The sequence below is a fragment of the Vulpes lagopus genome, chromosome 12 (assembly GCF_018345385.1).
Source record: "Vulpes lagopus strain Blue_001 chromosome 12, ASM1834538v1, whole genome shotgun sequence".
Taxonomy (NCBI): Eukaryota; Metazoa; Chordata; class Mammalia; order Carnivora; family Canidae; genus Vulpes; species Vulpes lagopus.
The window spans coordinates 18,849,257-18,858,691 of record NC_054835.1 but is presented as its reverse complement, the minus strand read 5'-3'; the positions used below and the strand labels follow the sequence as shown (position 1 = coordinate 18,858,691).

General features: G+C 52.0%; 1 protein-coding gene across 1 annotated transcript; it reads right to left on the bottom strand.

The window, feature by feature from the left end:
- Positions 1 to 103: 103 nt before the first annotated feature.
- Positions 104 to 9,382, bottom strand: POLDIP2 (DNA polymerase delta interacting protein 2). The gene is made up of 11 exons (XM_041724425.1): positions 9,141 to 9,382; positions 7,698 to 7,779; positions 6,343 to 6,440; positions 5,348 to 5,444; positions 5,114 to 5,189; positions 4,586 to 4,693; positions 3,995 to 4,131; positions 3,176 to 3,202; positions 2,796 to 2,921; positions 1,711 to 1,790; positions 104 to 1,157 (listed from the first exon to the last, which is right to left on the bottom strand). The coding sequence occupies exons 1-11, from the start codon at positions 9,299 to 9,301 to the stop codon at positions 1,043 to 1,045; spliced, it is 1,107 nt and encodes a 368-aa protein (XP_041580359.1). The 5' UTR covers positions 9,302 to 9,382; the 3' UTR covers positions 104 to 1,042.
- Between the last annotated feature and the right edge of the window lie 53 nt (positions 9,383 to 9,435).

The window sequence follows — 9,435 nt, the reverse complement described above, 5'->3', positions numbered from 1 at the left end:
TTCCCATTCATCACCTTGTGTTCTCCCAGAATCATAAATCCTATTGCACTCAGTTGCCCTGCAACCCGGGCTCCCCCTGGTGGAGGATTAAGGACGACACTAATGAGGGCTGGAACTGAGATTTAATATTAAGAATAAAACGATCTCTTTAACAATCACTATGGTAGTAGGGAAGCAGGAATCCTAAGACTCGGGAAAATGCAGCACATTTCATCTCTGGCTCTTGGAGATCTGCAAGCAGCTCAGAAAGTAGCTTGGCTCAGTCACCGTCCATACGTAACTAAAGCTCCTTGGCTGAGTTTCTGCATTTTCGGTGTGGAGGCTCAGGGCTGGCAAGCTATTCCAGGGAACTTGAAGGGCTTGCCTCACTCCTTCCCAGGCCCAGTGAGGCCAACGATGTCAATGGTTAGCCAGTGCTGAGAGCCTGAGCCTGCTGCTGGCCTCCTGCTCTGCACTTAGCAGAGGATAAAGAACGAGTCCAGTCTAGCCCCCAACCCACTGGCTGAGAGGCATGATGACCCCAGAAGACATCCAGCCAAGCCCCAGCCTCAGGAGAGAAAGAAACAGATACATACTCTAGTAGATGGGGCAGTTTCCTGGAAAGGCAGCAAAGGAAAGCAACCAAGGGCCCCAACTACACCAAAAGGGGAGCCTGAGGCCCCGGGGGGGGGGGGGGGGCAGAAATGGCGAGGGTGGCCAAGTGTGCACTGGTTTATTGACCAAACCTCATATTCCAAACAACTTGTGTGACAGGCCAGGAAACCCCAGGCCTGTGGCAGCTGAACATAGAATTCCTGGTGGAAAGCTTTACTGGAACACAGTGTAGCCAGGGCTTACAGGGGAAGCCAGCCTTGGAGGAGTCCTACACAGGTCTTCTGGAGGAAACGATTACACCCACGCACTGAAAAAGAACCCCACAATCAAATGGCGCAAATGATAAAAAGACCCACTGTGGCCCATGGTGGAGAGAGAGTTCTGCAGCAATTGTGGGATGAGAGCTGTTCTTCAGGGGCTGAGCCTAGGCACTCAGGCCTCAGCTGGCCTACCAGTGAAGGCCTGAAGGTGGTGTTTTCTCATCTTTATTGCTTTCCAGGGAGAAGGGAGGGATACGGACATCAAAGTGGGAGCCATCAGGCCTCTCAAAGCGGAATGTGCCCCTGTGGGTTAGAGAGAAGCTGGGTTAGAGGGAGCGAGGGCTGAGGCCTTACTGAGGCTCTTGAGAGCCATAGGCCCTCAGCTCCAGAACTGAACACAGTGGATGAGGCAGGATGGGCTCTCTTTGGCCCAGCTCATGTCAGAATAACGCTGGTCCAGAAACCTCAGAGCCCTTTCTGGCCCTACATGAAAAGAGGAAACGCAGCTGTCCTGATTCTGGCCCTTAGATGCATACTGCATAAGCTACCCAACTATACTATCAGGTTAAAGAGTGAACCACCGGGAAAAAAAGTTGCCCTCCATGGGCAACTCAGTGCAGCATCAAACCACCAGACCTCTTAGGCCTAAGTCCTCAGTCCGTGAAATTACAGGGAACTAGAAAACAGGTAGAAAAAAATTAGACAAGTCCCATGCAACAATCAAGAGCAAATAAGGCTGCATCTCAAGATGTAACCTGGCCCTGAATTAACCACAAACTACGAGCTCTCACTTTTCTGACCTGCGGCTGTGTCTGCGGGGTGGAGGTAGCCCTGTCCCCTGCCCGTACTCACTTACCACATATGCCCGCTGGAAGCTTGCAGGGAGACATGGCTGCTGTACTGGAATGCGGGCTGCTCCTTGGATAACACTGGTTCCTGTAAGGGTTCAGGCAAAATCGGTATGGCCAGACAAGCTTCCTGTACCCCAGGCCACATGTTGACTGCCAGAGCATCAGGAGGATGCCCCTTAGGCCTCCCACAATGACTGCCTTCCAGTACCACCTCCCACGGCATAGCCATTGACCTGGGCCTTTTATTCTGATTCTGGGAAAGAGAACCTCAGACTTAACATCTGTGGGCATGGGGCAAAGATGCTAGGCATAGGACCTCCTCTGTAAATACCCCTTCCAGAGTCCATTCACTGAGTGCCTAGATGCCAGGCACCACGGTGGTGCTCTGTAACCTCTGCTGACTTAAACCTCCTAGTAATTACGAGGTAATAGGTGTGACCCCCATTTTATCAGGAAAAAAACTGAGATTTTTGGTTAAACTGGCCCAAAGTTATGTGGTGAGTAAACCACACATAGCTGGCATTCAAAACCAGACTATCTCACTCCAAAGCCCTATTCTCAATATCCCACCCTGCTTCCCAACTCCCTGCTAACATGGAAAAACGGATGTTAAATGTGGCCCCTGGCCATTTCTTGTGACTTTATTTCTCAAGAGACAGAGTTGGGTAGTGCAAGATTTGCAAAATCAGATCTCTGTGGACTAGCAGAGGATGCAAGTATGTAAAGAGGCAGAAGAATGACAACCAGAAGCGATGGGATGAGTGGGGTTATTTTTAGTAAGGCTCTGTGCTGGCAATAAGACCTCTACATAAGCTTTGATGTCAGACTCCCTTGGATTCATATCCAGGCCCTTCCACTACCAGCCACACGACCATGGGCCAGTTATTCACTTCACAACCTCTCTCTTCATCTGTGAATCAGGTAGTAAGAAAACTATCTCATGGTGGTGTTGTAAGGTGTCACCCAAAACAGCCCAACACATTCACACACTGCCTCTGTACCTAGCCACAGAGGAGGAGAGCAGGCACTCAGCCCCCAGGCCTGCTGGGAAGGAACAGAAAGTAGGCATTATTGGTCTGATGATGCTTACCCTGCCCACCACTCCTCGGCCTCTCACTGTCTCCAAGGTGCCAGATAAACTGAATATTCTCCAGTGTCGCTCCCGGAGCTGCACCACATCACTATCGAGGTTCTCTAAGCGGATACAGTAGCGCCACTGTGAGGAGTGGAGGAGAGAGTTCACAGCTGAAAAAGAACACCTCAGGCCAGTATTCTAGGAAATACTGAGAGAGAGTTCACAGCTGAAAAAGAACACCCCACCCAGTATTCTAGGAAAGCAAAAGGCAACAAAGTCAGACAACCTGCAGTGCACAGCCCCACCCCCTCACCCTGCGCCAGAGGCAAACTCCAACCCCCACCACCACCCTCCTAACCTGTACCCCCATCCTATCCCCCCAGGCACACACTCACCCAGTAGACGTGGGAATTCTGGGCTTCCTGGGGAAAAAAACAAAGAATTTAAGTCCCAGAGGGCAGAAACGTCTGTTCTAATCAACAGTTCTCCAACTGAGTAGGTGTGTTCCAGGAAGGTTACAGAGACAGAACAATGCTGTTACGTGTGGGATGGAGAGTGGACTACAGCCAACAAACCCAAGAGAAGACAGCCTCCCCTGGCCTCGTCCCTGGCCTCCCTCCTCCTTATCCTATCAAGATCACCAACAGAGCTGGATGCCAACGGAAGTCAGCCACAAGGCCCTTCCCTTTCTCCCCAGTCATCCAGCTAGCTGCTGCCCCCAACTCCTGCAATCACTGCTGGCCCAGGGCACTGCCCTCCTCATCGGCCCTTCCATAGCCCAACACCATGACAATACTTGATGTGGTAACCTCTCCCACTACCATGAGCTCCTGTAAGGCAGGGACACGGTTTCATTTTTATTTGAAGCTCACAGCCAGGCAAGAAATAGTTCAATAAACATCTAACTAATGCATATAAAGTGTGAAGATCAGCCTATAGAGATTTAAACAAGTATGTGTATACTCTTCATAAACAGGAATCCCCTGAACCAGAACAGAAGGAAGAGTCAGCCTGGAGGACTCCATCCCAGAACTTGAGGATTTACCTGCTGCTCTAGGTCCCAGTGTCTGCCCCATATGTGCAGCCCTGGGAAGCAGAACCACGGGGCACACAGTTTAAATCTGGAACCCACTCAAGCAGTCACACTGGGAACAGCACAGAAAACCTGGGGGCCTACCCCTGGGGGAAGGGGCCCAGGCCAGGTACATACACACCCTCATGCCCATGTAGAAGGGGATGACAGTGACACGAATGTTCTCTGTTGTCTCCCGGTGAACATCAGAGAGCTCCAGCCAGGGGTGGTTCTTCTCTTGCCAGGCCCGTAGTGTCTCCCGGGCCACAAAAGGGGGTGCTGAGGCAAGAAAGGACTAATCAGTCAGGCCCAACCCCAGGGGTTCTCCAACTGCCCCTCCTAGAGAACACTCCCCAGGGCTGGCTGGGGAAACGAGGGACCCAAACATGAAGCAAATGCACAGTCTGGAAGAAGGCACGAGGCCACCAAGAATAAGCCCTGAGGAGTTATATGTGACATCCTAGGAAGAGAAATGGGCTAGGAGTGAGGAGCTCAGGTTTTCTGACCCTATTGTAACCCTGACCTTGCCACTCACTAGCAACCTTGAGTCCCTTCTTATCATCCCTGAGCCTCAGCTTCCATGTCTATGAGGAAGAGATAACAGCCACCCACCCGATAGGTCTAATGGGACGTCGAATAAGGTTGTGGATAGGGAGCTTTGAAGTTACTTCTATAACACTATCTTTGAAGAAAGGGCCCTCTTGCTCCAGCTTCCCTTCTTGAGAAAACTCACCTTTTGTCTGGTCATACAGAAGAAATCTTTCAAACAGCTCATGCTGGATGGGAACCTGATCGGTAGAGGTATAGGGGAGGATGTCTTCGTGGCTGACATAGTCCAGGCCTGGCACAGGGAGGAAAAGAGGCAGTGAAACTCACACAGGAAAAAGGGAGGAACAAGGCTGAGAAGAAACACAATTCCAGGGGAATCCCTGGGTGGCTCAGCGGTTTAGCGCCTGCCTTTGGCCCAGGGCGCGATCCTGGAGTCCCAGGATCGGGTCCCGCATCGGGCTCCTGGCGTGGAGCCTGCTTCTCCCTCTGTCTGTGTCTCTGCCTCTCCATGTCTATCATAAATGATGGATAAATCTTAAAAAAAGAAAGAAAAAGAAACACAATTCCTGGCCTTGTCTCAAGGTTGGATGAGCCTGGTACCATCACTCTCAGCTTGTCTCATCCTTCCTAGCAGATTAGAGGCATCAAAATCTTCTCATTGAGACCCACCAGACCTCTCATCAATAGGCATATTCAGATGCTCATTACTCACCTGGGATGGCGTAAAGGGCCCGGCTGTCATCATGGTTAGCCAAGAAAGTCACAGCTTCTGTCTGAGATCTCTGAGACTAAGGCAAGAAGCAAGTCAGAGATTTTCTTAGTCACTATCCAGTCCTGAGAACGTGGGCCCAGTGCTGATCCAGGCTCTCTGGGACCATCCTCCCTCTCTCTGTTCAGGCCTTTCCCATGGAGAGAAACCCCTGGCCCAGCCATCTTGCTTACTTACTATATGTGGACAGTCTCGGGCATCAATCAGCACCTGATAGTAAGTGTGAGTTTTGCCTTTCACCTCCTTAGAACCATGGCCAGCAGGATTCTCTGCTCTACAGGGTAAGAGAAGAAGCCCAATATCACCCGAAGAGAAACAGAAGTAGTGCCTGACCTCGCTCCCTACCACCTCCTTACCCCCAACAGACTAGTTAATGCCAGCTCTGAAGGGGTTTCAGCAGCAGCTGCTCAGCAACACCCAGGCTCAGCCCCTCCCCAACCAGAGGCCAATAAGGGAATGCGGAGGGCCCATGGCTCAAAGTCACCATTTGTCTTACTCGCTGGCTGCTTCTTGGAAGAAGGGGACCGTGCTGAGAAAGTCAAATTGCCCTTGGCCTTGGCTCCATCCATGGAGCCCCAAGCACCCCACTCTTCTCACATCCATGGGGATGTCTATGATTACTTAATGGAACTAGGCCTTTTTTTTTTTTAAAGGATTTTATTTATTTATTCATGAGAGACACAGAAAGAGAGAGAAGCAGAGACACAGGCAGAGGGAGAAGCAGGCTCCATGCAGGGAGCCCAACATGGGACTCGATCCTGGGTCTCCAGGATCAGGCCCTGGGCTGAAGGTGGCACTAAACCGCTGAGCCACCGGGGCTGCCCCGGCCTTTTCTTTTTTAATGTACTTGTGTAAGAGATCGAAAGAAAGGTTCTAACTGAACAACAAAAAAATCAAGAAAATTAGTCCCTCAATGCTTTTTGGGTGACTTATAATGCAAATAGAGAACAGGTTGGGAAAGCATCCTGGGGAGGCCTACAGGGACCCTCTGACTTAAGACTGTCCCTGGCACTCAGCACTTTTATCTCCATGGTGTCAGGGAAGTACCCTGGGACTATTTCCATGGCCCAGGAGAATGTTGAATTCACCCCAGGGACCCCAATTACGTATGTTGACCATGAGTCAGGCCTCCTCCTGGGGGTACTGCGAGGTGCAATGACAGGGGTACTTACTTCTCTGGAGCTGCAGAAGCCACATCCCGGTCATATAGTCTGGCCTGCCAGGGAAACAGGACGACACCTCGGTAGCCAAAAACACTATGAAGGAAGAGCTAGGAGGAAAGAGAGCCTCAGTGAGGAAGCAGTCCACGTCCACAAGTCCTTCCAGGTGGGACTCAGACCGCTAAGCGGCACAGGTGGCTATAATCCCAGCACAAGATCTTGCCAATCTTTCCCTTGAACTCTGTGATCTACCCTCACCAGCTTCAGGACACTCTTACCTCCTCTTTACCTGGCTGACTTCTACTGATCCTTTAGACCATAGCTTAGGGCTCTAGGAAGCCTTCCCTGACCTCCCCTCCACTCAGCATAATGCTTAGCCACAGACTCCATCTAGACTTCCTCTCTAGACTGCCAGCTCTACGAAGGCATTGCTTTCTGAGTCAAGTTCAATGCACAACACCTGGTCCATTGCAGGCATTCAAGCGGGAAGCTGAGTAAACAAAAAGTCCTTACTTACAAGGGGCCTAAATCTATCTCAGTGGATCTCGCACAAAGCTGATACGAAAACAAGAATCTCACACCCACAGCTTATATTACACTGCAATCAGTTCAACTATGACAAAGAATCAAGAGTTTGCTTTTCTTTTTTTCTTTCTTTCTTTTATTTTCTTTAGAGAGGGAGCAAGGGGAGCGAGAGAGGTAAGGGAGAGAGACAATCTATAGCAGGCTCCACACCTAGCCCAGAGTCAGACGTGGGGCTCGGTCCCAGGACCCTGAGATCATGCCCTGAGCCAAAATCTAGAGTTGGACATTTAACTGCTTGAGCCTCCCAGTCACCCCCAAAGGTTTGCTTTTCTTTCTTTCTTTTTTTTTTTTTTTTTAAAGATTTCATTTATTTATTCATGAGAGATACACAGAAAGAAGCAGAGACACAGGCAGAGGGAGAAGCAGGCTCCCTGTGAGGAGCCCATTGTGGAACTCAATCATGGGACTCTGGGACCACGCCCTGAGCTGAAGGCAGATGCTCACAACCACTGAGCCACCCAGGCATCCAAAGCTTTGCTTTTCTGAAAGCTCCCTTCACTGGCTTCCCACCTTCCACTAAATTATAGGATTCAACAATCCGGCTCTCCTTCCTTTGGTTCAAATTATCTCTGTCCACGCTAACTTAGAAAGAGAACCCTTTGATACATGAAAAGGATTCAGATCCAGGAAAACAGAAACCCCATCTTAAAAAATCTGTGATTCTGGTCTGGCACTGAACACCAAGGCAGAAAACTATAACATTCGAGCCTATGACCGAAGCTGACCCTTTCAAGATGCAGGGCATATCCTGAAAATGAAAAATGACCCAGCCCAGCACTCACCTGCCCGGTCTCATATTTTCCATTCTGTTTTGGCACCTCAAATACACCAACCGTCTCCAAAACTTTGCCCTCGGGTCGGTTTCTGGTTAGGAAGGAAAAGAACAAGCAACTGAAAGGCTGAGGAGGTAATGGTACCTAGCCCATCAGAAAAAGCTACTAGGATACCGAGGGGCCAGGCAGTGACAGCAGAGAAAGGCCCAAGCCGTGGGGCAGAGGTGAAGCAGGGAAGGGTCCTGCCAAACCACCACTCCAGTTCCCATCTTTTCCTCTTTGAGATCTAGCCACAGGCCCTGCCTCGGTTTCTGTGTTATGTCTGACGGCTCCCACATCACTTTCTTCTCTCTTCACTCTCAGCATTCCTCATATCATGCCCTCGCACCCTGCTTATTTGTACCTCTTGCCTGTTTCTTTCCTGACCTCCCACAGCATTTTAACTGCCCTTCCCACCTTGCATTTCTGCTATTTGTGCCCATGTCTCATCTCCACTAGAGACCGTAGGTTCTCTGGGAGCAATGCCTGTGTCTGATGAGCCTGTGTTCCCCCTCAGAGCCAAGTGTGTAAAACATTTGTTCTAATTCCATCTCTGTCTATGCCCAGAAACTGCAGCCTTCACCCTGCCCTTGAAGGGCTTAACCATTATCACCATATGTCCTACTGCACTCCCCGCATTGCACCTAGTAGTCTTCCAATCTAGTTTTTGTTCAGATTTACATCAAATTTCCCTTGGGTCTTAAGGTACAAATACTTATCATCCATCTTTCCCCCACACCAGTGTCTAATTTCAGCCCCCCCAAAAAGGTCAGTTCTCTCAGTGGTCTCTCTGGACAGGGCTGCTCTTTCTAGGGGTCCTTCCAAGGTCTGCTATTCTTAGCCTTTTGGAGATGTGAACCTTATGCTCCCTCTCACTTGATCCTCCAGGCCGTTTGACCTGCCTGTCCCATCGCTAGAGACCATGCTCACATCATCCCCGTGACCTCAAGCCCCCTCCCCAGGTCACACACTAAGAACCAGTCTCCCCACGGTCACGCTGAAACCTGGGCCCTACGCAGTGCCCTCCTAAAAGTCCTGTTTCCCACTTCGAGCATCTTTCTGAGGGAGGCCTTGTCCTAACCCGGGGCTGGGGTTCACGTCAGAGCCCTAAAGTTTAATTAAAAGGCTGCCCACTAGCAACAGCGCTCGAGATCCCCATCTGGGGAGGCAGGATTCGCTCTGGGAGGGTTACTAGCTCCCGCTCAGGGCCAGCCCGGCGTAACCCGGGGCTCTGGGCCGCGCTCCCTTCTCTGTTCCTGGCGCACGTCCCAGGCAGGGCGGGTCGGCTGCCGGCCGGGACCCTCTCCCGGGTCGCACCCCAGTCACCCTCCGCCGGCCGAGCCTCCCGGCCTCCTCGCTGGCCGGAACACGCTCCCCAGGCTCCAGGGACGGGCCCCGCGCTCAGTCCCTCACCGGGACGAGAGGTGCCTCCGCGTCGTCGCTGTCGCCGCTGGCGGGAAGGCCCCAGCTCCACCTGCCACACAGAGTGGCCTCGGCCCCCGAGCCCCGGTTAGCGAGCGGGCCCACCAGCGGCTGCCCACGGCCAGGGCCCGCCGGGCCACGCAGCCCGCCATGTCCCGCGGAGCGCCCGCTCGGCGGCCGACACTGGGCCCAGGCCGCGGCCGCGGGCGTTCTGCCCCCGCCCCACACTGCCCCGCGCCGCGTCCCCGCCCCCTCGGCCCTCCGCCAGGCTCAGCCCGCCCCGCGA